At 42.7% G+C, this 27,876-nt stretch overlaps 2 protein-coding genes across 3 annotated transcripts in view; one reads left to right on the top strand and one right to left on the bottom strand.

Annotated features, from left to right (window-relative positions):
• plekhh2 (pleckstrin homology domain containing, family H (with MyTH4 domain) member 2) overlaps positions 1 to 27,876 on the top strand; it is a 273,542-nt gene that overhangs the window by 115,623 nt on the left and 130,043 nt on the right. The gene's annotated exons all lie outside the window — the stretch shown is intronic.
• thada (THADA armadillo repeat containing) overlaps positions 1 to 27,876 on the bottom strand; it is a 123,329-nt gene that overhangs the window by 60,071 nt on the left and 35,382 nt on the right. Inside the window, exons 27-29 of the mRNA XM_085428925.1 lie at positions 21,815 to 21,904; positions 14,732 to 14,863; positions 890 to 1,058 (exon numbers count right to left, since the gene is read on the bottom strand). Coding sequence (XP_085285051.1) covers positions 890 to 1,058; positions 14,732 to 14,863; positions 21,815 to 21,904 — 391 coding nt within the window. The remainder of the gene's footprint in view (positions 1 to 889; positions 1,059 to 14,731; positions 14,864 to 21,814; positions 21,905 to 27,876) is intronic.

Here is a 27,876-nt window from a genome sequence, read left to right as displayed (position 1 = left end):
GCGCCCCAGGGTGGCTGTGGCTACAACGTAGCTTGCCATCACCAGTGTGTGAATGTGTGTGTGAATGGGTGGATGACTGGATATGTAAAGCGCTTTGGGGTCCTTAGGGACTAGTAAAGCGCTATATAAATACAGGCCATTTACCATTTACCATTTACAATTAGTTTTAATATTTGTACTGTGAAAGGTCAGATTAACAAAAGAAATACTTGTGACTGTAATCGGTTGCCAGTGCCTTATGTAATTTTCAAAAAAGGCTTTTCCCACATACAGTCACTGGCTAAAGACTTGTGATTGAGAACTTTTTATCATCCGTGAAACAACACCATCTAAGACGGATTCGTTCCCTTTTATTTTGAAAGTTTAGCTGCTAGGCGGATCCATATTGTGGCCGGCTCAAGCATCTTTCAGGTTCCTCTCCAGTGAGTTTCTTCATCCCGTGGTGAGACTCCGACTCCAGCATCTCACCAATGTGGCAGATTTTAAGTTCAGAGTACAAGGAGTACTGTTGCTAACTGCTTATTGCTCTAATTGCACAGCAACAAGCATTTCATTGTATGATTGTGTACGTGACACGTGACAAACTGTAACAAAGTGTGCCTACTCATATTTGCAGTAGAGCACCTTGTTGTGCACCCTCTTTTCACACGGGCACAGAATCAAAATCCAAAACGTTGAGACAGGCGTACGTAACTTAGAACTGTGTGCTCCTTTGCTGATTCGTACAGAGAACAACCACGTACGAACACACTGAAGTTACTAAGGTTTTGAATCCAACTCTACAAGAATCTTTGCGATCATTAAAACAACACCCCCTCCCCAACTCGGTGTCATCTTTACAAAGTGTGTGTGTGTCCTGGTTTATGCTGGCGTGTGCACGGGAGCAGACCTGCAGCAGAGTGCCGTGGATGCGGTTCTGTTGGAGTTTGGGTCCTGGTTCTAGAGGAAGTTCCTGCAGCAAGGTCTGGACGGTGGACGGGATTTGCGTGACCAGGACAAAGGGGACAAGAGCCCGAGCTGCCATTTCTCTGGTGCGATACACAGCCGAGCGGCCGCATCTGTGGAGCAGAGAAAAACATTAGTATCGTGGAAAAACTGGGGAAAGATGATGGCGGCGTCGTTATGATAATCTTTCAGTATTGCATTATGTAATATATCATTTGATTTCATGGAAAAAGTACTGATGTTTCCCCGCTATCACAAGTCAAAGATTGTTATTCTAACTTTTCTATGACAAATAACATAATCACCACGTATATTATCATTATGAAGTATCGTTATTTTGTTCCCCGACCACATTAAGTCATGGACATATTCTCAGTGATGACCTATGAGCTATTTGGTTTGGACAGTTGGCCGCTATTTTATTGCACTGCTTATGTAACATCTTTTTCTCCCTCTCCTGTTTCCCTCCTCTACTGCAAAGGGAAAAACAAACTGCTCCCAGGTCAGCTGATGACCGATAAACCCTGAATCAAATATTTTAGAATCATTACCTAACCAGCCAGGAAACGGCCTACTACATTTTGTTTTCGCCCACACACAGGCGCAGATGTCTCCAGCTCACGGTCATTTACAGTGTTCGTCGGTGATGGAGGCTGCAGCTAGTCACCCCGGGTGCATGCTAAAATTAACCTTGTTTACATGCTGCTAATCTTTCCTTCTCCGATGTCATAACAGAGCCGATGCATGAGGGAAGGACATGACCAAGACCTGAATGAGATAAAAGGGGGAAGGGTGAGACGGCTCGAAAGGAGCAGAGTAAGAGTTCAGCTACTTGCAGAAACAGATAGCTGGAGTACAGTTCCACGAAAAACAGCCATCACACTGGAAGAAAACTGACACCTACTAAACTGGCTGCCTTCAACAGATAAGCAGGAAAACATAAAACATAAAAGTCTAACGGTTGCCTCTTGGAGACTGTGTACCAAACATACTGTATGTAGATGTTTCTGAAAGGAACCACAACACCCTGAGTCTTAATAATGCTCATGTACGTGTCACAGTAGTCGTTAGAATACACGTGCATTTATATATTAGCACAGACAAGTCACAATGTGACATCCTACAAAGCTGAAAAGCCATTCTGGTAAAAACTGCTAAAAATTGCAGTTCCTCTAGTGTCCACTTGGGGCCATCTCCCCAGTGAGTCAATTACTACAGACTGCTATGCTAAAATACCTAATCTTACCACTTTTAAAGAAAAAACTCAAGTGGTGCATCGAGTCCATTTCTCAAAATCCAGATTATCTCATATCTATCCTGAAATCACTCCATATTGTGACAGATGCAAAACTGCTGAAGCCTCACGGATCCACATGTAGTGGTCTTGTCCCAGTCTTGTTCAGTTCTGGACAGACGTTTTTCATACCCTGACCAGGATTTTCAGTGTGACGCTGGCCCCCTTCTTGTTCTGTTTGGCATCAGTGGGAATGAGGTGCATATAAAAGACAGGCGTTATCATTCTGTTCCCTGTTGGCCAGGAGGGCAATCCTACTGAGGTGGCGGGACGCTGTGTGAAATATACCATCCAATAAGTCTGTGCTGCAGTTTTGAGGAGTTCTTTATTGATACCTTGTTCCTCAAGTCCAATATTGCACCCATACAGTTCATGGATGTAGCCGTCCTTACCCTTTCCACCCTCCAATCCAAATATAGTCACTTTTTGGCTCCAATAAACTAACATGGTGCCGGCCAAAAATGCTAATGCTGATGTTTCAAAATGTAGAGTGCAAAAACCAATAGGTGATGTCATGGTGTCTATGACAAGCATGCATACTTATTTACATGCAAAAAAGTAAAAAGTGGATCAAAGCTACATTAATACTGCCGGCCTGTTTAGGGGCTTTCATGGCATTAAAACTGGCTGCTGGGGCCAAAAACGGCCCTCGGCTTTGCTATGAAAAATTCAAAGAAGCTTCCAGAGAAATGTGAAACACCTCTCATGCTGCAGCGGCATGTGGAGGTGAAAAAGAAGCCCATCTTTTTGGCTCTGGTACTGAGTGGAGGCGAGATATGTTAGCAGATATCTGGATAGCACCGTGAGAGCGTATGTTAATAATAAACAGCATCTGTTAAGAGGAAGCAGCAAAGCCAATAAACGATCAAGTGTTGGATCTCCTGGTGATTTGACTGAGAGACCGGGACAAGAAGTGACAAGAAACGTCCAATCGGTATGCACTGAAACAAAGTGGGGGCTGTTTGGAGCAACAGATCAACTGTTAACAAATGTTTTTTCCACCTGCTGTGAACACACACACATACAGCCAGACAGACAACCAAAGGGCCCTGTATCAAACGCAGACAACAGTTTGCATTCCTGAGCTCTGCACGCCTGCACACGTGAATTTATGAGCACAAACGTCCCACACACAAACCCACCAAATTTCATGCAAACTCCTCACTTTCCACTCGTCCCAGCCCCCATTTGGGCCCCATATGTTAACTATCTGTGCTAATTTGTCCCATTGAAAGTCTTTTGCAAAAGGAAATGACAGTTTGGAAGGTTGTAATTTTAGGAACAGGGACGTCCCCTGTGGGATTCAGTAGGCAGACTGTTGACTGGCCTGGATCAGGCTCATCTGGGCCTCATTTTGGAAAGCTGGGAGAACTGCTTCCTCCACAGAGACTCAAGCATGTTGGCTAAACAAGCCTGAGAGTCAAAGCTGATTAGCAAAGAACCTACTGTAAGCAAATTAAGAAGCAAGGAGTGACAAATTAAACAATTTGGCTTCCTTCATTTATACATATGGACGCGATCTAGCCAAGCAAAAACAATCCTTCTTTTACTTTACCACCAAAACTCTTTCTTTGTCCTGACTATTTTGCTGTGTGGAAAACCACTAGAATGTGTGTCAAATTAAAAAACATCCGGTATGAACCCGACAAGCATAATCATGGCTGCACGTAACTGTACATGCCTGGTTAGGCAGACAGCCAGCATAATGTAAACGTAATCATGTAAACATAATCATGTTCCCACTGCTATTTATGCTTCTGTCAGTTTTGTGTAGATCTTTGATATTACAACAGCCCGTATGAACTGAGCCATATTCAAATTGCCCACAGGCAAAAACCCAAAGACATCCAGTTAACAGTGAATGTATCAAAAAGATCTCATAACCTAAAATAATATGTGTCAAGTTTTCACCTGGACATCAAACTACACTGAAAGTTACAGAATGTAAGGTTTTCACGTTATCGGCAGATTGCAGTCAACTGACTTCTGTTTTCTTAGTCCTCCCCAATTCAACAGTATAACTCTCGCTACGGTGGCCGCTGTAGGACATATCAAAAACATCAACTTTAAACTACATCTCATAAGTCTGCAGGTGGCCAGTGTGTTTATGTTATTATTTGGACCAGATACAGACCTAACCTGGTGTTTTCCCCCGGATGATCTGATATCCTCGTGTTGGTGTTGTTCCCAGACCATCATGAAAATGTTGTTCCAGGTTCAACATTGCAAGTGACCAATCACATTGTTGTGACGTTATTCCTTTGCACGCCAAGCCATTCGTGCATTTATGAAATTCCAATGTTGCAAGGACAATATCAATTCTGCTTACTGTTTATTAAAGGGTTACGATTAGGGTTAGGGTCAGGGTCTGTTGATCGGCGGACAGAGGCGGTTTCACGCAGCTTAAGTACAGTTTTTTGTTTTACGCCAGTTTTTCCCGAAGTCGCAAAGGTATGACGTCACAACATTCTGATTGGTCACTTGCAATGTTGATCCTGGAACAACATTTAGTATGATGATCTGGGAACAACACCAACACGAGGATATCAGATCAACTGTTTTCCTCCCATCTGTGGAAGGCCTCTTTACTCTTGAAGAGGCTGTAAAACTTTGTGAAAGGTGTCCAATGTGGGCCAGTCATTTAGAGAAGCCCACTTCTGACTGATAACAGCGATGCTGAGGTGAGTTGGTGAAGATATCCTGAACTTTTCTGTGGGTAAGCAGCACTGCTGTTCCTTCCTGTCGTGTTCGGGTCAAATCTGACTGATTTACAACTTAAAACACTCATAAATACTGTTTTGGTTTTTACATCTGATGGCCTCGAGGCCTTATGACATCCTCCACACTATGCAGGTGAACATATGAAAGTGATGATCACCTCTTTCATTGAATGTTGAGTATTTTAATCAACCTTGTTACATATGTGGTGTTCCCGGTCAAGGGTGACCACCATAGGAGATGAGTGGGAATCCACTAAACCCCCCCCCTCCCATTGACTGAATGACCCCCTGAAAGACCCACTTTACTACCTACTGATTGACCCACTGCACTGAATTTGGTGGTGAAAAATGTTTGTTATGCTAATTTAAGAGCTGTTAAAACAGGCCGGGAAGACTAAAGTAAGGGGGGGTGTACACAGAACTGGAGGGTTAAAGCTGATGTTATTAGCCTGTGTTCATCTGTGTAGATCTAAGATTACTAGACTCTGACGCTTAGTGAATAAACTCTCATACAATGTGAAAATGCAATCAAACTATTTATCGGAGAGAAATTGTGAGTGTTTTAATGTTTTTAGGTCACTTAAACCAAACGTTAGTCGGAACGGTCTCGTGTCTAATCTGCTGACATTAAGTACTTCTGACAATATCAGGAATAAACAAGTATCTTGTTGCACTATTTCTTGTGTTAGAGCTCTGACTTCGGTTCAGAAGACTTGAGGCTTGAGGTGATGAAGAAGAGGATGATGTTTTAGAAAGATGCCAGTCACACTGTCCCTTTCCTTCAAATTATTATTATTTGGTGAAGGAGACCCCTCTCAGTTAATAAAACACAGGTATGACCCTTCATGTCTTAAGTTTGAAGGTTCAGGCATGAATTTCAGTGCTCTACACAGCACGCAAACTCCTACATGTTCTCTTTTGCACGGCTTTTGGCATACCATCTTGTATCTTCTAATTCTACAGTGCTAGTTTTCATCAGTTTCATAAACTCCTTGCCGCTACTAGTTGGCCTGATTAGCACACAGGGTACAGCTTCAGTTTACATTATGAAATGTAATCCTGTAATGTGTCAGTAAACTATTTCCTTTTCATGTCAGGCATAGTTCAGATACTGATGGCAAGTTTGTTCTTCTCTAGGCATTTGTTCACCATTCGTCATCGTGGGGAAATGCACTGCATTGTATTAAAAAAACAAAAACAAAAAGAAACTGATAGCAGTCCCTTTTGAAGTCAGTTTATAGGCATTTCTGTGCCCTTTCTAAAGAAATGAGATGTGAGACAGTGCGGGCCAAAAAGGAAAGGAAGGGAGTGGTGCAGGCAGGGTGAGCAGAAATGCCTGGGCTGGATATCACGGGATATAAATCACTACCACAACACTCTGAGGGCTTACAGTTAAGATGGAGAGACAGAGAAAAGGAGAGGCGCTCCAAGGAGATAAGACAAACTGTTTTAAAGACACTGCGGATAGGAATGAAGCCATTAATTATTATAACAAATGTCCGCTTCTCGTCATCCTCCCCCATTTTCTCGTCATCATCATTATTCACTCCGTCATTACGCATGCAGGTGTGACGCTTGCAGAGGGCCCGGCATCGAGGGAATGTTACAAATGTAGTGAGGATGAGGTGGGAGGTTATGAAGATTTAAAAAAATAATAATTTGCTATGCGGTGTAAAGGAGTTATACCACAGTATTTGAGTATGGTGCTCTGGCCTGTCAACAGGTGAAGCTAAGCAACATTTAATCCTTGGAGGTGACGGGTCAGGTCTTATGGAGATGGGGAGCACGCGGTGGGCGACGGCCATCGGCCTCATCAGACACGTCCTGCACACGCCTGGGATAGATGGGTTGGGGGATGGAAAGGGGGTATCGCAGAGAAACATGGCTGGAGCCAAAGAAGTTGTGGCTGGGCTATATTTAACATCTCCAACATGTGGGCTTCATTTGGCTAGATGTGTGTGCTGCATACCTTCTCTGACAGTGCCAGACTCAGCCGAAAGCCCTTTTATTTTCACCCACAAGAGATGGAACTCTAAAGGCATAACTACGAGATTTCACTGAGGTTCAGATTTTTTATTTTTTTAAGAACGTATGCATTCAACGAAGGCAAAGTCACACATTTACAGGTGCAAGTGGTAACGGCTCCAGTTTATGACCCAGTCAGCTTCTGATCACACTTCACTTTCCATTTTCTATGTGTGTCACTAAATATGGAATGAAATGAATTATTCAACAGGTTATTATCAGATGCGAGTTAGATGGCTACCTAGAGCTGGGCGATAGAACGATAACATATGTATTGCGAAATAACTTTTTCTCGATAGAAAAATTAAACTATTGCGATAGGCCTCACCGCTCGTCCTCTTTTTAAAAAAAAAAGAAAAAAAAAAAAGAACAGCCAATCCAAATTAAGTAGTGCAGAGCCAAACCAATCACAGCTGCAGCGTCACGTCACGTGACTTGTTACGTACAGCACAAGTGCCAAGCCGCACGTGTGTATTTGTTTTGGGAAGCAGCCAGCCGCTGTGCCGCCCGGGTATTGGAGGAAATGAGTGCGCCGACTAGAGAAAAATCAACCGAGAGCGTAACCGAAGGTTACCGAAGATAAAACAGATGATGGTTCCAACGCCGGAGAGATTGTCAAACGGAAGAGCCATAGAAGTTCCGTAGTGTGAAGGTATTTCGGGCTATTTCAAGTCAAACAGAGTAGCGCGCACTGTAAATTGTGTCGAAAGCAAGCCTGGAAATACAATAAACCGGTGCATGCTCAGTCTCTGACTGGAAGCGCTAATTCATCATTCGGCTTTTGTCAGACTAAAGTAACTGTTAAAACTGTTTGAAAAGCTCAGCTATACAACAAGGAGAGATTGAGAATTTCCTTTTAGTTCTCAGTTTATTTGATATTGACAAAAGTTAGTCAGTTTTGTCTGCTCTTCAGTAAAACAAACTAAGATTTATTTTTAGAATTAATATTTTGTTTCTAAGTGGAATTGACAATTTAGTAGTCTGCTTTGTTTGTTCTATTTTGAAACTTAAACGCTTTAGCGGCTGCCTTTTGTGTAGTTTGCAATATTTGCCTTTATTTTTCTGAAAAAGTCTCATGTTCCTTAAGTACATCTACCCTGTTGAACTTCATCCATCCATCCATTCGCTTCCACTTATCCTTTTCAGGGTCGCGGGGGGCGCTGGAGCCTATCCCAGCTGTCATAGACAGGGTACACCCTGGACAGGTCGCCAGTCTGTCGCAGGGCCAACACACAGGGACAAACAACCATTCGCACTCACATTCACTCGCACATTCACACCTAGTGACAATTTGGATTATCCAATTAACCTATCCCCACAAGTTGCATGTCTTTGGACGGTGGGAGGAAGCCGGAGTACCCGGAGAGAACCCACGCAAACACGGGGAGAACATGCAAACTCCACACAGAAAGACCCCGGCCTGATGGTGGAATTAAACTCAGGACCTTCTTGCTGTGCGGCAACAGTGCTAACCACCGTGCCGCACCTGTTGAACTTATTATGGGAAATAAATACTTAAATAAAAACAAGCTGCTGATTATTTCACATTTTACTTGTGAGCAACGGCACATTTAAATCTTACAAATATAGTTATTTGGCTTATATCGTGATATATATCGCCCCAATAAAGGGCGATCGTGGCTCAAGAGTTGGGAGTTCGCCTTGTAATCGGAAGGTTGACGGTTCGAGCCCCAGCTTGGACAGTCTCGGTCGTTGTGTCCTTGGGCAAGACACTTCACCCGTTGCCTACTGGTGGTGGTCAGACGGCCCGGTGGCGCCAGTGTCCGGCAGCCTCGCCTCTGTCAGTGCGCCCCAGGGTGGCTGTGGCTACAATGTAGCTTGCCATCACCAGTGTGTGAATGTGTGTGTGAATGGGTGGATGACTGGATATGTAAAGCGCTTTGGGGTCCTTAGGGACTAGTAAAGGGCTATACAAATACAGGCCATTTACCATTTTACCATATATCGTTATCGCCTGAAATGAAAAAAAAAAAAAAAAAACATATCGTGATATGAAAAAATCTCATATCGCCCAGCTCTATGGCTACCCCATACCTGCATACCACCATCACCCAGGACCTGAAGTGGGAGCCCACCATCACCTCCGTCATTAAGAAAGCCCAGCAGAGGATGTACTTCCTGAGGCAGCTGAAGAAATTCAACCTGCCAACACGGACGATGATGCAGTTCTACACTGCAATCATCGAGTCCATCCTCACCTCCTCCATCACCGTGTGGTACGCTGGAGCCACTATCAGGGACAAACAGAGACTGCAGCGTGTTGTGCGCTCTGCTGAGAAGGTGATTGGCTGTAGACTCCCATCTCTGCAGGACCTGTACACCTCCAGGACACTGCGGCGTGCAGCTCGGATCTCAGCTGACCCTTCTCACCCTGGACACAGTCTGTTTGACCTGCTCCCCTCAGGCAGGAGGCTCCGGTCCATTCGCACCAGAACCTCTCGCCATAAGAACAGTTTCTTCCCCTCTGCTGTTGGACACATGAACAATAACCATATGACTGTACCCGCCACTAACACATGACCCTACGCTGTGTTCACTGCATCATTCCATGTTTGGCACTGATCACCACCTGCACTCATGTATATATCATGTATATATCTATCTATCTACTTAGCACTTTTAATTCTTATTCTTATTTTTATTTTCATGTCTATTTAAGCTTAATTTATAACAGTATGTCTGCACTGAAGCACCGCAGCAATTTCCTAATGTTGTAAACCCGCTCAACATTTGGCAATAAAACCCTTTCTGATTCTGATGTAGTTCTGCTGGAGGTTTCTTCCTGTTAAAAGGGGGTTTTTCTTTCCCACTCTCGCCAAGCAATTGCTGAAATTACTGTATGGCCTTTACCTTACAGTATAAATCGGCTTAAGGCAACTGTGGTTGTGATCTGCCTATAAAAACAAAAATGAAGTGTTTTGCAGCATACGACTGAAGACGTGGATCAGACTAGAAACAGTTACAGAACCAGCCCTTAAGTGTGCAGTCAGACAGAGTGTACAGATGGAGGAAAAACCAAATGCGATCAAGACCAGATTACCAATACAGGTGAAATAGTCTTGGAGGTCTCTAAAGATCCTGAGGCAACACGTCAGCGCCTAAAGAGCTGCTGGTAAAAACTTCAAACTGGAAAAAAGAAAGTTAGACTATTTTTGTAGTCATATCTGAATCCAGACATTGTTTAAACATTCTGACACATATCCGTAGTCCAATAACAATTGTCTCTGTAATAAAGGGTACAATGCCAGCAGGAAATGCTACAACTTAAAAGCACTGTTTAATGGAGCCAACTTGTCAAACTGAAAACAACATGATTTTTAAAAAAGGCTAAATATTTGGGGCACTAGCAGCTTTGCATTTCCTGTTCTTTGACTTTGCTATGTCTTATAACCTTGAGCTACACTATTATGTACAAACACATACCTTATTAGCATTACTCATACAACAGGGTTGAACTTGACTGTTTTAGAGGGCAGAGGTTTCACCCTCACACACTAGAGTTTCGTGCAATAAGTACTAATCCTGAAAGATCATTGGGAAGCAGAATGACTGCGCTAACCTGGCAAAGGACCAGTAGCAATAGTTGCCCCAAATCTCCACCTTTAAACATAACAAAGGTTGGATGAAGGAAAACACAAAACAGTCATAACTCCCCTTGAGGTGCAGAGGAACGTGAACATCTAAACAAAATTCTCATGCCAGTTCCTTCAAACAGTTGATGAGAATTTTGCACGCAAACACCAAATGTCACCCTCACCGTGGCACTGAAGACACTGAGGTCAATGCAAAGGGAGTCAGACTACTCCTCTGGGGAGGCACAGATGTTAGCATGAAACTTGAATTCCTTTCAAACTTTGAGTCTGGGCCAAACAAACTAAAAGAGCTGCTCAACACCAGAATATATTATACAGTAAACCGCAAACAATACGGCTCTACCGTTTCACTAAAAATGTGACAGATGTTTATCCAATCTACTTGAAAATTGGAGGATTTACTGCCTGGTTAGTTTGAGGTATTTGGATGAGTGGTTCTTATATTCCAGTTAACAAGTCTGTAGGGTGAGGGGCACTAGCTTTGTGAAAACACTGACTCATTTTAAATCTCATTCCCCAAAATCTAACCCTAAGCTTAAGCATCGCAACTAAACTAAACATTAAAAAAAAAGATAGACGTAGCCATGGAGACAAAGACACCCGCCTGCCAAAAAAAAAAAGGCCACTGCACTAACAATAAAGCCAAATCCCACAACTACTGTACTCACAAAGCATGCTACAATACCAGTTTTATGTCTCCTCACTATGCCAGCCACTAGAGCAGGGCGATATGACCAAAAATATTTATCACGATATACATTTGAAAATTTGCAATAACGATATAACTGACGATATAATTGACACTAGACAAAATACTTTACAACTCCACAACTTTATTAGTGCAAAAAAATAAAAAACAACCCATCAATGTATTTTCACTTAAACAAGCAGCTGTTTTTATGTGCATTAAAGTTACATAAAATTTAACAGTGCAAAATTTCTTGCTGACAGTTTAACCAAAAGGCATTTCCAGTGGAAACTGGCCGACATATCCTCAGCATAACCATGTATAATATCCACAAAACTTAAAAGAGGTTATACACACACAATACGGTAATATTATGTTGAAGCACAGTACGCATCACTCTGCGAGGCTCCTGCCTACGATAGCCGTAATGCTCCGACAATCCATCAAGCATTGCGGCTTCGTAGCTTAGCAAAGTCGTACTAAAACATTTGACAGATTTTCGAGCGCCGTGTACATAAAATCGTTTTGAGGTCAGTAAACACAACCAGAACTCATACATAAGGTACACGGGATTATAAGGGGCGCTGTCGATATTCAGAAAAATCAAAGGATTGATTTTAAGTGTGCCGTATTTTGCAAGAAAAACACGGTAATAACGACGGCCTGCTAGCATGCGCTACCAAAAATAGTGCTTTGTTGTGTATCTGACGGTCGAAAGCCAAACCAGTTCCACACTGAAGTTGCAGCATTTTTACAAACCACTTCTGCTTCATCCGTTTCATTCAACGATCCGCTTTCGCCCTCATTCTCCATCGCCGCCGCCATGCTTTTTCCGCCATGTGCGTATGAAAACAAAGGCACCGCGCATGCGCGTTTTACCCAAATTCTATCACGATATTTCATTTTCTTGTCGTTGCCCAACATTATACCGGTATTACAGTGAACGGTATGATATGGCCCAGCCCTACCAGCCCCTACCAACACACATACAGCACCCACATGCAAGCACTATTATCTAAACCATCAGTAGTGCATTCCAACCTCAAGGTCAAAGCTTAACTCCCTATATCCTCCCAAACACGCGCGCACATCCACACACACAAAGTCGGACGCACAAGCTATCCAGCTGTAAAAATACTGCATCAATCATCTGGCTGGACAATTTACACATCAGATAAACTATTCAGAATAGCTATAGTGACAGAATAGCTTAAAGAAATGTAATGAGAAGGCTCTGCCTTGCACACATAACACAATAGTGATTTCCGTACAAAGTGAAAAAGCCTTCACACCCACCTTTTCTTTGCCACAAAGCATCACCAGCTGTGTGCTTGCATTCCAGAAAACATGAGCTTCAGTCTCCACCACCTTAGTTGTGCTGCTTTTATTTTATACACCTTATCAAGGTGCTGTTGAAGGGTGTAGGTGTGTTAAATGCTGAGATCAGGTATTATTTTCTTGGGATGCCAAATCTTGTGGACACACAAGGTTGAAGCTTACAGTTCTTATTTGCAGGTGCAGCATAAGAACATCTTCCAATAATATTTGTACATTCCTCTAATGGAGAAATGTAACAAAATGAAGTTGTGACTAAAGTTTCCCACTCGCCTGAGAGGTTCACTCTCCAGTAAACAGCGAGTGGATTCAGACGAGCTGCAACGCGAGACAACACACACATGCGCTGCTCGCTGCAGGAACAGCTCACAGTAGATGGGTGTTTTGTCTTAGTGTGGAAAGACACAAAATCCTACAGACGAACACAAAACAATCTCTCTTGTAGCCATGGCGAAACCTTAGATTATATCACAGCGATTGTACCAGTACTGAAAAACGACAATGAATTGATGACAGCACATCCATATCAAAGATGCAGAAACACCTGCGCAAACAACACAAATGAAAGAAGCCTCGCACACACACAAACACACAAAATATTTAGACCTTTGCTGATTGTGAATTGTTCTATAGTTAGAAAGAAAAGTTCAGATAAACTTAGTTTGAGAGGTTTATCACAGCTGAGTGAGCAGGTGTGGGACTCTCTTGGGTTGGACAGAATTCCTTTGGTTACATTTTTTCCTTTCAGACTTTACATAAGCAGGCAAAGAGACTGGAAAAGGCAGGGTGGGATAAATGCTCATTCAAGTCCACTGTTATGAGTGGAGGGATGAATAGTGACATAAAAGTCATGTGTGTGCCAATCCAGCACGGCCAAAGTTTCTAATAATGAAAGGTCAGCGTATGAACAAATATTTCCTCTGAGGCAAAAGCACAGCCTTCCCTAAAGCCTGTGCTTTTCTCTGTTAATGGCATAACTGATATCCGGAATTTTGCAATGTCAAAAACAGCTCTGACTGGGAATTAGGGCTGGGCGATATGTACAAATTTTCCAACCGACAATCGTCAGTCCAATAATCAACGATGGGCGATATATTCGTGCATGCGCAGGATGACCGGAGCAATGTAATCATGCACAGACTGATTTGCGCATTTACAACACAGAAGAAGTCCAAACATGGACGAACTAATCCCCTAATTAATTGTTCATTGCGTTAGTCGTCATGATGGCATGTTAACGCTGACAGCACTAAAAAAATATAAAGTTGCCAATTTGGGATTTCTTTGGCTTTAAACCAGATGAAAGAGGGAGACCTAAGGAAGTGTGCAGACGTATGGTGCGAGCAAAGTACTCAAACACGACTAACTTGCATGAGCATGCACGTGTCCACCTGACACTGGCTGAGTATCCTAGACTATCACCAGCTTCTGCAGCTCCATCAACAAGCATTTGGGCGCACTCTGAGGACGGTGCATGTGCTCGCAGATGAACGAGGGTGCTGTTAAAACAGCGCTACTATTTTTTTTTCCTTCTGTTGACTGCTTCTATTAGCTCCATCGTTATTAGCAAACTTACTCATGGGCAAATAAATAAATAAATAAATCACCGTTGTAAAAATGATCGACGATAGCTGATATATTCATCCAATCGCCCAACATTGAGTGCATACATAAAAACATCATTAGAACATCGCTGAACTGACTACCACATCAAAAGAAGAAGATGAATAGAGCGGATGAATCTCCATGTCTCAGTCAGAATGCTTGGTGTGGGTTAAAACATCCTCCACTTCACAGAAAGCAGCCACAGTCCTGACCACCCGTGTCACATGTTCATTGTATGTAAGACGACAGGAGAGAGAAATCCACTGGAGTGTATCAAACCAGCAGAAAACATATTTGGGTCTGGATGCGTTTTGCTTCCCTGGAGACACTGCTAAGTCCCCTGCTTTGCATCTTTGTGGTTTGTGCAAACCTGTAGAGTCCATGCAGCTGAACTGCGCTGTTTGTGAAACTAACCCACATTTGTAGAAAATCATCAGTAATGGTCTCGGTTGTTGTGACTCCACTGTTTCCACTGTACCTGTGCATGCATGCGTAGATCACCTACCTCATGATGAAGGGCATGAAAGGTGCGAGCCCCAAAGGAGAAGAGGATCCATCCATGGGAGAAGGGTAGAGCCGACTGAGAACCAGCAGCAGCAAGAAGAGACTGGGGTGCAGCTTCACCTGACCGCTGTCACTGAACATGTACACAAACACAAAGAAGCACACAATTAACGTTATCTAGAAAGTAAAAGTCATAAATCATCAATGGTAAAGCCGTTAAATGAATGGATACTTCAAGGCGACACTCCTGCCGTCGCTGTAATGGCAGAGAACCGATAAACTGAACGCTGTTTTGGATAATCTTCTTCTGACATGATCATGAGGGACTCTGTACACATAAAAGAAGTTGTTAGCAAAGGAAAGGGCCTGAAACGTGGGCTCTAGGACTAACCTTCACTTCTCCAGTGAAGGGTTGTTAACAGCCCATAGATAAATGTGGGGCTTATGCTAACATGCAGTCAAACTCTATGAAGTTGAACTTCAGGAGTCTCTATGGCAGAACTGCACAGTAATTATTTCTTCACTTTCTTGCCCTTTGCTAAGAGTTCATAGTTAAATGAGAATATCCTCTTGTCTATCAGCTAGTGATGTGCAGATCGATCCTGAAATATCGATTCCTCCGATACCAGTCATTTATGTTCTAGAATCGATTCTCACATTACAATATCGATATTTTAGTAATTTAGAGTAAATTTGTAGTTTATCATTAACTACAAATGATAAACTACATTTCATGTGCGAAATACGTCTGTATAAATGTCTCGCCGCCCCTTGGCGTGCGCACTCACAACGATGGCTGAGCGTAATTGTGTGGATGTATTTTACCTCCACAAACAGCTGAGACGTGGTTTGCAATACATGTGGCAAAAAACTGAGGTGTGGCCATACTAGGGAGACATTCAAAAGGGTTGTTGGGGGGGATAAATATATTTTACAGTGTTTATTTATAGGATAAAATACGTTAAATGTCACCATTATTATTGCCCGGCCCGGAAACAGCGGGGGTGTCCAAATTCAGAGGCTGCTTCCACCTGAGGACCCGGCCTTCGCGGTCTAAAGAAAGCCGGGTAGTACGTCACAGGCTCCCTCGGTGGAGAGAAACTCTGCCGTCTGCTCCTTGCTATCTAGATATAACAGGGCGCTGGCGTAGACTCTTCTGTTTAATCATTTTCTGTTTGACGTTTATTCAGCTGTGTGAAAACCCCGGAGGAACCCTCCCGAGGGATTAATAAAGTTTAATTTAATCTAATCTAATAACTTTAATCTCAGCCAAACCGATTTACCCACGAACAAATAAAACACTGAAAAAGCCAAACAATAACATTTTTAAGTTATCAAAGTGACTTATATATCCTGTTTAACCCGAGTAGCGAAAGACCGCGGGGGTTTGAAGACGATGTGTCGGTCGGCTCAGATATTTGAAGTTTACACATTCTCACCTGAAAATATGTTAAAAGTTTTTTTTGCGACCCAGAAAGAGAAATAAGAGTAATATTAAAACTAAGTCGCTGCCGTCATTGCTGGAATTGGCTGGGCCACGCTATGAATTCTGCGATACGGTTTTTCAATTTTGTTGTCCGGGTGGAAAATCGGGGGAAATTCAGGAGAATGGTGGCTCCGGGAGATTTTCGGGACGGGCACTGAAATTCGGTATTGTCCCGGAAAAATCTGGAGGGTTGACATGTATGGTTGTGGATACACCACTAACCTTGTCAAACACCTCAGAGTAAATCATATCACAGAATATGACGAGCGTATGTTGAGACGAACTGAAGAGGAGGAGAGGGACAGGTGCTGCTAGGGCGAGACAGACGTCTCTCATGGAGTCCTTTAGTGCTGAAGGCAGGCAAGGTGTTCAAATAGCGCAAAACTTCAGTTTTTTTATTTCTATATGATGAACCCTGCATTATTAAGTAATAAGAACAAGTAATCTGATGTCCTGTAATCATTATGATGCTATAATTTGAGATACAATAAATAAAATACGTTTTTGTACAAAGTAACTGTATCGGATCAGTATCGTCGATACCACCCTGAATATTACTTGGTATCAGATCGGAAAGGAAATCAGTGGTATCGCACATCACTACTATCGGCTGACTATGAAGCTAAAGCAGCAGACGATTAGCTAAGCTTAGCACAGAAAGACCGAGCTAATGAACAGCACTTGTTAGCACAGCACTAGCAGTTAAAACGTTAAAATCGGTGTAGTGTTCACGTGACAGGAACTCGAGGAAAAGCGCTTTTTAGCTCCTGGAATTCATCTATAGTGGTGAGAAATAAACAGTCTGATGTGGCGCTCACTGCAACAGGATCAAACAGTGAAAAGTCACCTGAAAAGCACAGATAACCAAAGTTACCGTGCAAAATTTAACTGGCCTAAATTCCTCTTGCTTTTTAATAGACTCTGCATGTCTAAAACCACCCACGCTCTCAAACAGTCATGTCCTCATCAGTCCTTGAACCGAGCTTTTCATCTCCCTCTTCTCCTCCATCCAAGTCTCTTCACTGCCAGCTGAGTCAGAATGGAAAAGTGTCTCTCTGCCAGCGGTTTCACAGTTTCACTCTGACACACTCGCAGGGAAGGAAGCAGGGAGGAAAATAGAGACGGGGAAAGAAACAAGGACTCAAAGAGCAAAATAAAATGAACCTTATGTAGTGTCAACAACAAAGTGCAGCCCCGCTTTGCCTTCACGAGCTTTAGTTTTTCCTGTCTTGAATATAGAAACATGAGGAGGAAACAGTGTTTCAGCTTGACGCTGAACTTTGTGAAGGTCTGCTAATGTGACTGTATCAGGAGAGCAGTACATCCTTTGGGCCCTGTCATTAGTCATGAGGATCTCAGAACGGAGACCTTCCCTCTCGCTCCTTCCCCGAGAAAACATCGTATGCTTTTCATTACTTCGTTAAACAAAACACTCACAGAGAACCGTCCACTGGGACTGCCGCAGATCGGCAAGATGGGAAATGTAATAGCGGCCCAATTAGTAACTGGTCTAATGTGTTTAATGTCACAATTCAGTCAAGCACAGCGGGACAGGATGTGATGTCACAGAAACAAGGGACTGGGCTGGTGGTGGAGAGGGGGGCATACAAGGCCTTGTTGGGATGCAGCTGAAGGCAGAAACATTTGACAGGATAAAAAAGCGACTCTGTGGCATTTAATGCTGTCAGATCCTTCTGTGAATGTTTGCTTTCTCTAACCCAAACTCCTCAATCATCTTCAACGGCCGGGTGTTTGATGAAACAGCCTATTTTTATTTTGTCTCGTTTAGAAAGAGAGTGGAAACAGAGCGCTGACCTTAAGTATATGAATTCTTCATTTAGAAAGGAGTGAAGGGGACACAGTAGCAAAGAGACACCAAAGAAGCTCTAAAGTAAAGTCAAGCTGCAGCTTACGATTTATTCCACTGGTAGACAAATAAATCATCCACTGTGTTTAGAAAATGACTTGGAATATGATCCGAAAACTGTTTTCTTTGGACGTGCAGGCAGAGGCAGATAAGATGAAGCGCTGCTACAAATCAGAGCGGACTAAAAATGCGGGCGGTGACCTGAAATACTTTTGCAGATAAATCTGCTTTGCTACGCAGAGATAATAAAATTTGAAATCTGAAACAACAAGTCGTCTCGGAGCATATATGAGAGCATGCTTAGGCCCCTCCGAGACAGTTTTTTCAAAATTAAATTTAGAGTGTTTAGAGTGAGTGCATATACAAGCAGACACTGTGTGACAGGAGGACTATAGGAAGTACTATAGGAGGTAAAACAGAGGATACCAGAAACAAATGCTACGCAAAATGTACTCACAGGTCATTCAAAACCCTCCATTTAATAATCAGGAATCAAAATAAGAAAGGCACTGGCAGAACACATAAATAAATAAATCTGATTCTTTTGGTCTGGACAGTTTTCTTCCCCCGTGGCGTGTGATGAAGCTGATTTTTAGTTGTTGTTTTTTTACCTTGCTTCCTTTCATTTAAGGAATGAAAGTGAAAGCCATAATAAATAATAACTATTAAATAAGTCAAGAAACGTGCTCACCTGAAGCCCCGGTCACACAAACATCGAGACCCCGCTAAACGACTGAAATTTACATTTTCATTTGCTAGGTAGCTGGTGGTTGCTTGGTGTCAACGAATCTGCATTTCTTCCCCAACAACCGGTGGTTGCCAAGAAGTTGCCAACTGGTCTCTAGGCCTGTGTGAATCTGATATATAACCTGTGACTCTGAGCAGAGATTCGGTTTGCAGACATTGAAGGAAGGAGAAGCCTTAAAGAACAGCAATTGTTTTTTTGTCCCATCACATATACACTGTGATAATACTGGATGCCAACATTAAGCATGAACAGAGTTTAAAAAAAGAAAACAAAACAAGGTTAGCATATATGTGCAAGTAATGTGTTAGCAAAAAGCCGTGGTTTCAGGGATTTTAATCTATTCTCGGATCTTTAAGTGAAGGGATATCTGAGGCTGACAGTGGGTGGATAAGAACTGTGAATCTTTCTCATCTAGAAAATGTCTAGCACAGTCTGATTACCTAAGGACCAGACACTCCTGCACCATGAAGGACCCACTGCAGCAGGATAAGGTCTCAGAGTGGATCTGAGACAGTCAGGGTATCACAGTCAGGGTTCGCCTTGTAATCGGAAGGTTGACGGTTCGAGCCCCGGCTTGGACAGTCTCAGTCGTTGTGTCCTTGGGCAAGACGCTTCACCCGTTGCCTACTGGTGGTGGTCAGAGGGCCCGGTGGCGCCAGTGTCCGGCAGCCTCGCCTCTGTCAGTGCGCCCCAGGGTGGCTGTGGCTACAATGTAGCTTGCCATCACCAGTGTGTGAATGTGTGCGTGAATGGGTGGATGACAGGTTGTGTAAAGCGCTTTGGGGTCCTTAGGGACTAGAAAAGTGCTATACAAATACAGGCCCTTTACCATTACATGGAGTCTGTGCGACTTTCTGAAGCAGTCTACTAGGGCCCACTCGGGTCTCAGTGACGCAGGTTTCGTCATCAGTGGGTCTGTGTGGAGCTCCATGTGCCTGCCTGGTTTTTGTGACTGCGTGGACTCATCCACTTAGAATACCTATTGCAATGCGCCCACTATGCATGCTCTCCAGGTGCCGGACTTTAAGTGGAAGTCTGAAATCTAACAGGAATGACTGCTGGGCCGTTGGGTTTCCAGCTCTCCACTTAACGTTCACCGCCGCGTCTCCAAACTCTTTCACGTGTATCACAGGTGCTCGTTGTGAACCTGCTGCTATCTGTGAACAGGATGGTGTGCAAGTGGTTCATCTGCCACTTTTGGCGTTCTTGGGCAAAGGACCTAATGTGATGCTCATGGAGTTCGTTTCTTACTGTTTGACTGGATAAATGTACATGAGCAGCTCTCTGGTGGTTACTTTGTAAATACATGAAATGGATTCACAATGTTTTGTGCTTTCTAACTCAACACATCCATATCCCTGAAGTTCATCTGACTTTGTTTGATACCATGATGAGTATCTTTATCTTCATTTAAGGATAGTATATATAAAATATATGGATATACAGTGTAACGTGTTGCCAAAAAAACAAAAAAGGAGAATGATGGCAGAAAGATGGTGCTTTAAACAATATTTCTATAACAATAAAATAAAAACAGTTTAAACTCATGGTGGGAGTCATTTTTAAGAGGTAAGAATCAGAGTGTAGGGGGTTGATTATACAGAGATCACTGTTCAGCTGTGCAGGCAGTGATAACAGGTCATCTCTCACAGTAACCAGCTGCTGTCAGGGAAACACCCTGTACACTAGCTGCCCAGCATCAAACACTTGGTGACTCTAATAAGGCTTGAATGCCTGTAGAGAGCATGCCATGTGCTGGTCCATCTGCATTGCTTTGCTATCAACAAGTGAAACTGAGCTTTTGGAGCTAATAAAGCTCATAAAGTAATGAAAAGCGCCTTTTATCAGGAGTAAAGACTTCAGAATTTTTTGAATCCATACAGCTATGAAAACTGTTTAATAGTCACTACAGTGAGTATTAAAAGAAGATAATCAGAGTCAGCTTTGCAGGTTTAAATACTGCCACCAAGAATTTTATTTAAAAACTATGATTACAAAGCTCATCAAGGCTGAAACATGCCAACATCAGCAAGACTTGTCTGCATGCAACAACAATGCTTACTGCAGGAAGAAGCACATACTCTGCTTGTCCAGTGTTTTCCATGTCAGCTTGTGTACTACACATCTCGCAGCTTTAGTAATAAGAGGGATTTCTGCAGGAAGGGCGGATTACATAATCCACAAATATACAGCCTTACACAGGTCCAGATCCTGCTTCTATAATCTTTCCTATATCGTTGGCCTATTTTGGAAACACACTCTTTCACGTCTGTTTAAAAAACCACTAACAGCAGCCCTCTTACCTCCAGTCCTGCAGCGTATGGCTACAGTTTGGTGCGGTTGGTCTGTTTGGGTGGTGCGATACGCTGAGATGTGGGAAGTCAGACAGCCGGGATCTGGTTCCGTGGGAAATTTGCAAATGTTTTAACAAGGGTCGCGGGGAGTAGGGGGGAATTGTGAAAGAGCTGGCCTGAAAGAGCTTTCAATTAATTGGATCCATATTAAGATAAGGCCGCCTGGGCAGCTGTTGGATGACTCATATGCTTTTAAAAAGGGAGTCTGGAGTGAGCTGACAAAGATAAGACCGATGAACCCAAGTGGACCCAACTCTCCACTCCAAAAACTGTAGCAAAATCTCAACAAGACATTTGTTTTATTCGCTCGTAAAGCTCTGTGCTTTGAACAATTGTCTGTCAGCTAAGCAGTTTAGAAAAAGGCCCACATGAGAATTCAATGCAGAGGAAAAAGAGCCGAGCTCTTTGAGAAAAACCTAGCTTCCGGACTGATGAAAAGTTGCGCTATCCTTGCTTCTTCCACCAGAAAGCCTGCCAGTGAAAAGCACCACTGCTTAATCAGCTTAAGCAAACAAAAAAGGCTGTCTTGTAGAGCTGAAATGCAAGTCAAAGTGAACCCATAATAGGACCAAGGATGTGCAAAAAGCCACGGCAAGTGTGCGTGTGTGGATTTAAGAGCGCCGCCTTACCTTTCCACTGTGGCTGCAGCTTCCTCCAGCTGGTTCAGAAGGAACGGGTATAGAGCCGGAAAGCGGGTGAAAAACTCTCGACCCGTCATCCTGCAGGCAGAGAGAGAGAGAGCTCTTACAACGACAATCAGAAATAAGGATTCACAAACAAGCATCTTTGATATATTCGGTGAAGTGTATAGTAAAGGTTCCATATAAAATACGATCTGCCAATTCATTAGGTACACCTGCTTAAGCGCTCATAGATGCCAATACCACAATGTATTCAGACGTGTAAACATGGTCAAAATGACCATAGCATGGTTTTCAGAAGCAGGCAGGTATTTCAGAAACTGCTACTCTATGAGGAGTTTCCCACACAAGCATCTCTAGGGTTTACAGAGAATGGTGAGGAAAACAAAACATATCCAGTGAGCAGAAGTTCTCTGGGTGAGAAGGCCTTGTTGATGTCAGTGGACTGGCAGAACTGGCAGTAAAGCAACTACCTGTTACAATCAGGGTATGCAGAAGACCATCTCTAAACACACGTGCAGATGGGCTACAGCAGCAGAAGACCACACTGCTCCTGTCAGCCAACAGCATGAAATTCAGGGTAGAATTCCCATGACAATAGAAGCTTGGAAAAACATTGGCTGGTCTGATGAGCCCCGATTTCTGCCGTCATATTTGGATGATAGTGTCAGCATTTTGAATAAATGACATGAAAAGACAGATCCACCCTGCCTTTTTTTAATGATGTGGGCTGGGGGTACGTCCAGGACCGCTGTAGCACCAACTGAACATCATTTAAATACCACAGTCTACTCTACCTGAGTACTGTACCCGTCAAGTAGCAAAAATGCCAAGTCACAAAGCTTAAACCATGAAAGTGGTGCGGCTCAGCCCCCAAGGACGTCGACCTAGAGGCAGACCAAAGCGGAGATGGATGGACCGAATCAAGGACGACGTGAAGAAGATCGAAGCCGATCTGACCGACGCCCTTGACCGACCCAAGTGGAGACGACTTTGCAGAAAAGCAGACCCTGCAACCGAGCGGGAAAAACGCTAGGAGGAAGACAAAGCTTAAACCATGAAAAAAAAAAATGGCTTGTTGAACATGACGATGAGTTTAATTGACTAAAATACCCTTTAAAATCAGCTCTGTCTAATAGAGCACCTTTGGGATGTGGTGGAACGGAAGATTAATGCTACGGAAAACCAAAAGTCATAAGAAACGTTTAGAGAACTTGTGGTCACACACTGTGGTACGACACGTTTCACACCAGGTGGCATCCAGCTTTAACACCACCACCAACAAGGTAGCTGCTGCCCCTGGATTATTTACTATAATCACATATATGAGATATATATATAAGGGGTGCCACGATACTCGTATCGATATTGAACCGTTCGATACAGTGCTTTCGGTTCGGTACGCATATGTATCGAACAATACAACATTTGTAATTTATTTTATCAACTTTCCTTCTGACGATGCTGTCTGTGTGGAGCGCTCAGTGAATCTGCGTTCGACTACTCCGCCTAGGCTGCACTGTCGAGCGCAGATCCACTGAGCGCTCAACACAGACAGCATCGTCAGAAGGAGGAGCGCAGGGCAAGCCAGCGAGACAGAAGTTAAGCTCTCCTTGCAACATGGCAAATTGAACCTCCCCCACCCTCATTCAGATCTGGCGTTTGGAATTATTTTGGTTTTCATGTGACGTATGACCCTGAAGGTAAGCGCGTCATGGACTAAAGTAAAACAGTATGTTGGATGTGCCACGAAATGCTCAATTACATGGGTGGGAACTAGTGTGTTAGCACAGTTAGCTCGTTAACGTGTTGGCCGTCTAGCCCCAAGCAGGGGTAGCTCGTTAACGGAGATTTGCCGTGTTGTGGCATTAACGTCATTTCAACGAGATTAACGCTGACAGCACTAGTGGGAACACAACAAAAATGACTGCACATTTACGCTGACATCATCCTAGTGCAAAGACAAGTGGAAGCAGACAAAAACAACAAGCACGCATGCTACAAACTTTACCCGAGTCATTTAGAGAGCCGTTAGCACATGATTCTCCTTATGGGGACCTGATATGTTTAATATTGTGGCGAGCTCAGACAAGGAGGAGACGGAGGTGTCGTTTGGTCTTGCTTCCCGTGAGCTAGCCAGGGAGCACAGCCGTTTATAGACATCTGCAGAAGAACACTGCCGCTAGCTAACTGCTCAGCGCAGCAACCGCACAGCAACAACAACAACAACACACAGGGCGCCCTCTGACCCCGGAAGGACACACCGTTGCAGCGAGAGGGCGTCACCCGTCACTATGGCAACATAAACAAAACATAACTGTACAAACAGAACCCCGAACAGCCCTGACCCGCTACAATATGCTGCTGAGAATATAACCCAGAAGAAGCGTATAGTATAGCTTTTATTTTGGAAAGAGCCATTTCTCTGTAATAAACTCTCTTTTCCAAAGATGAAAAATCGCTAGCCCGACGTCCCAGGGCTAGCGATTTTTCCAGTCGGGCTATAAAATCTATTTCTGCCCTGCCTGTCGGGCTATTGTAGGAAGGAAAACTATATGTCAATGCTTTTGCATTCTTTCAGAAATGGAGCTGGGTAATTATGTCATTGGCATCGGTGAGCCACTGTCAATATGTGACATATTGAAATCGCGTTTGAATTTGCGCTTGTTTTTTGCTTTCACTTTGCAATCGCGCGAACTGTGTATAGAGAGCGACAGCACTGTTTGGTGAGTGATGATAATTTGTGCACCAATTCCTCTGACATCGTCTTATCAATCGTTAGCTTACTATGCAAACATGACAAGTGAAATCTCCCGCAGCAAGCTTAAACATGTGAGAGGTTGATCGCGCAGAGAATCGCTGAGCTTATGTGTGTGTGTGTAAAAGCAGCAGGATAAATATTTTAGTTCTGCTGAGCCAAATAAGACAGGTCAGGGTGAAGAAGTGACAGCCAAAGAAAAGCTTACCACAAAACGGAGAAGTTATGACAAATCAGACTATAAGGCAAAAAGAAAGTGCAGCTTTATGGTTTCATGGACAAAAGAATTTCTGTGGCTGCAATATGACGAGCTAAATAACCGGGGCTGCACATAAGTGGTCCGCAGGTGCGCATTCGCTGTCAAAATAAAAAACGCGCACAAGATATGAAGTTGCAACGCGTGTTTGCATACATAAGATTTTCTGGAGGAGGACAGACATTTGTTTAGAACTCTTAAAGATGTCGAAGAAGCTCCTTTAAGCAATTACTTTGGTGTTCCTCCACCTCCAAAGAAATGTCAGCAGGCTGAACCACAAAAGAAGCACGTATTCTCGGAAAAGTGGTTGCAGGAGGTGAGCTGGCTTCAAACAAATGATGAACGCACAGAGATGTGGTGCGAAATGTGCCGTGAAAATCCCACTCTAGCGGACAAAAACAGCCTTTTATATGGACGCAAACGCGCGTTGCAACTTCTTATCTGGTGCGCTCTTTTATTTTGACAGTGAATGCGCACATGCGGACCACTTATGTGCACCCGTGTAAATAACAGTGTTCTGCCGGGTGTGTTGTTGGTTTTCTCTCGATTTCTCAGTCGACAAGTGCCTTTGTTACTGGGACCAGTCATTTTAAGAAAGGCCCCCATTAGAACCCATGAGAAATGCAAAAAAAAAAAAAAAAAAAAAATAGGTAGGAAGTTAAAACCCCAAGTTAGTATCATCATGTGGTCCTAAATTTATACACCACTATATAGCAGTTTAAAGAATATACTGTCTTTAATGCTGTTTAAGCTACATTATTTACATAGGTTTTGTGGAGATGCAGCAAAACGTTTCAGTTGTGATCGGACAAAAAAAAACAACTTTTCTACATCAGTCAGTTTTGTAATTTGTTTATATAGATTGTATTTGATTCGAGAGGATCCATCTTTCCATCATTAAGGCTCACTGGGACATGTGGTAGAGTAGCTGATATAGGGTAGTGTTTACCCCTTAATTTTAAAGCCCTTGATTTGATTATTAACATAATCAATGCCCCCAAATTGCTCTGTAAGGCAGTGTTCAAATAGGCTTTATTCTTTCCAAAACTGCATCCCTCTGATCTTTTGTAGTAGCACAGCACTTTCCATAACACATTTAAGTTCTATATTTAGCTTAAAATAAATTTCACCATTTGAAAAAAGCAGAAAAAAAAAAAAAGAAAAAAAAAAAAAAGAAATGCATTATTGCTCAGTCTGCACTCTCTTTCCCAGAACAAACACCAATTGCAAATAACATACTAAAAATAAACCTGAAAAATCTGTTTAGAACAGCTACTATGTTGCAAAGAGTGAACTACCACTGGCAAAATTTAGCAGTCTTTGCAAACTTCAAAAAGCAAATGGCCTCGATCTTGGTTCCACTTGTCTCTTACCCGTGACTTCAGTGGAAATTTCAAATTCAGGATCTGACACAGACTGATTCATGTCCTACACAGTTCTTACAAGTTCATAGAAATTTCTGTTCAGTTAGAACCAAGTATTTGAGTTGATGACTGTAATTTTTATACAATGTTGTAATTTGTTTTTCAACAATTTTTTGATTAATGTTTTGTTTCCTTTACAATATTATACTTTAATGTATAATATTGTAAAGGAAACAAAGCAGGAAACAAAACATCAATCAAAAAATTGCTCTCTTTTTTATTCGGGCTACTTACATTTATTTTGGGCTACCAAAAACTGAAGAGTCCCTGCCCGAAGGGCTACCAGGGATTTTGAAATTTTGAGAGCCCTGAGATATATTTATTTTTTAAATTACTTTTGTTTCAGCAACATTAAATTTAAAAACTGTACTTTTGAGTTAAAATATATATTTATAATTTTAATAAATGACAAATTAAAAAGGCATGAACATTTTTTTTGTATCGAAAAAATATCGAACGGTGACACCAAAGTATCGAACCGAACCGAACCGTGAATTTTGTGTATCGTTGCACCCCTAATATATATATATATAATTAAATATACATACATATATGTGATTAATTTCAAGCTTGAAAAGTGCACATTAAAATAAATGCAAACTCAGAGCAGCAGAGGCTGAGGAACTTGCGATCCCTATAAATGGAATTCGGGTATTTTTTCTTGTTTTCCGAGCTGTAATGCAGGACTTCCTCTTGAAACTCGCAGGGGGCAGGCTTAAGCCAAAACTCAAGAAGGCTGCTATTAAACAGTCACAGGACTGCTCTCACACACTGTGTGCTGCTCTGCCTGAAGAGTAAATAGACTCTGACAAGTGAAATATGTGGAGCCCACCCTTTATAGCAGACACTGAAACATTAGAGTAACAAACCTAAAAAAGAAAGAAGGAATAAAGCTGGAAAGTGAATTACTTTTTGGATTGCTTGTCTGCGTCTATGAGGTTTGAAATATTATAGTCTGAAAAATGCTGGATGTAGAGCAAAGGAACATAGAAAGAAGGGTTGTTTGTTTGTAAGGAGAATTATTATGCAAAAAGAGAAATGAATGAAAATGAGCCCCTGTGGAAAAAAGTACTTTACCAGACGCCACTGAGCTAGAGTCGAAGATCGGAAGCAGCTGGGAAGCAAAACAGGAAGGTGATTTCAAGCTACAAAGAGATTCACAAGTAAAGCAAGTATAACGTTAAACAAGAGGACAAATAAAAAAGGAAACTAGTAGTTTTATTGTGCTCCAACTTGAGCTTCATTTACTTAAATTACTGTTAGTTGTGATTAAATTCCTATGTACCAGGAACTCCCCTTCTATAAAAGTGACAAACAGTACCAAGTCGAGCCATAGGCGATGGGGGGAGGGAGGTAATGGAGCGAGCCTCCTGCCAAATACTGAGAAGCTCTGATAAGGAGACGTTCTCAGGATAAATACTCTGTGTCTAAACAAATCAAACCTTAATGTTTGCTTACCCACACCTACAAATGGAAACCGATCTGTGTGTGGATCCATATATCCACTGCACCCCTTTTGCTGTCACATGTTTCTGCTTATGTATTCACACACACGTCAATAAAATGACAAACTTTATATTTAACACAGGCGGTCTCTCTGCTACAACCGCCA

The sequence above is a fragment of the Rhamphochromis longiceps genome, linkage group LG13 (genome assembly GCF_057381845.1).
Source record: "Rhamphochromis longiceps isolate RC_006_pf linkage group LG13, R_longiceps_female_GT1.1, whole genome shotgun sequence".
NCBI classification, from domain to species: domain Eukaryota; kingdom Metazoa; phylum Chordata; class Actinopteri; order Cichliformes; family Cichlidae; genus Rhamphochromis; species Rhamphochromis longiceps.
This window is presented reverse-complemented; position numbering and strand designations above follow the sequence as displayed.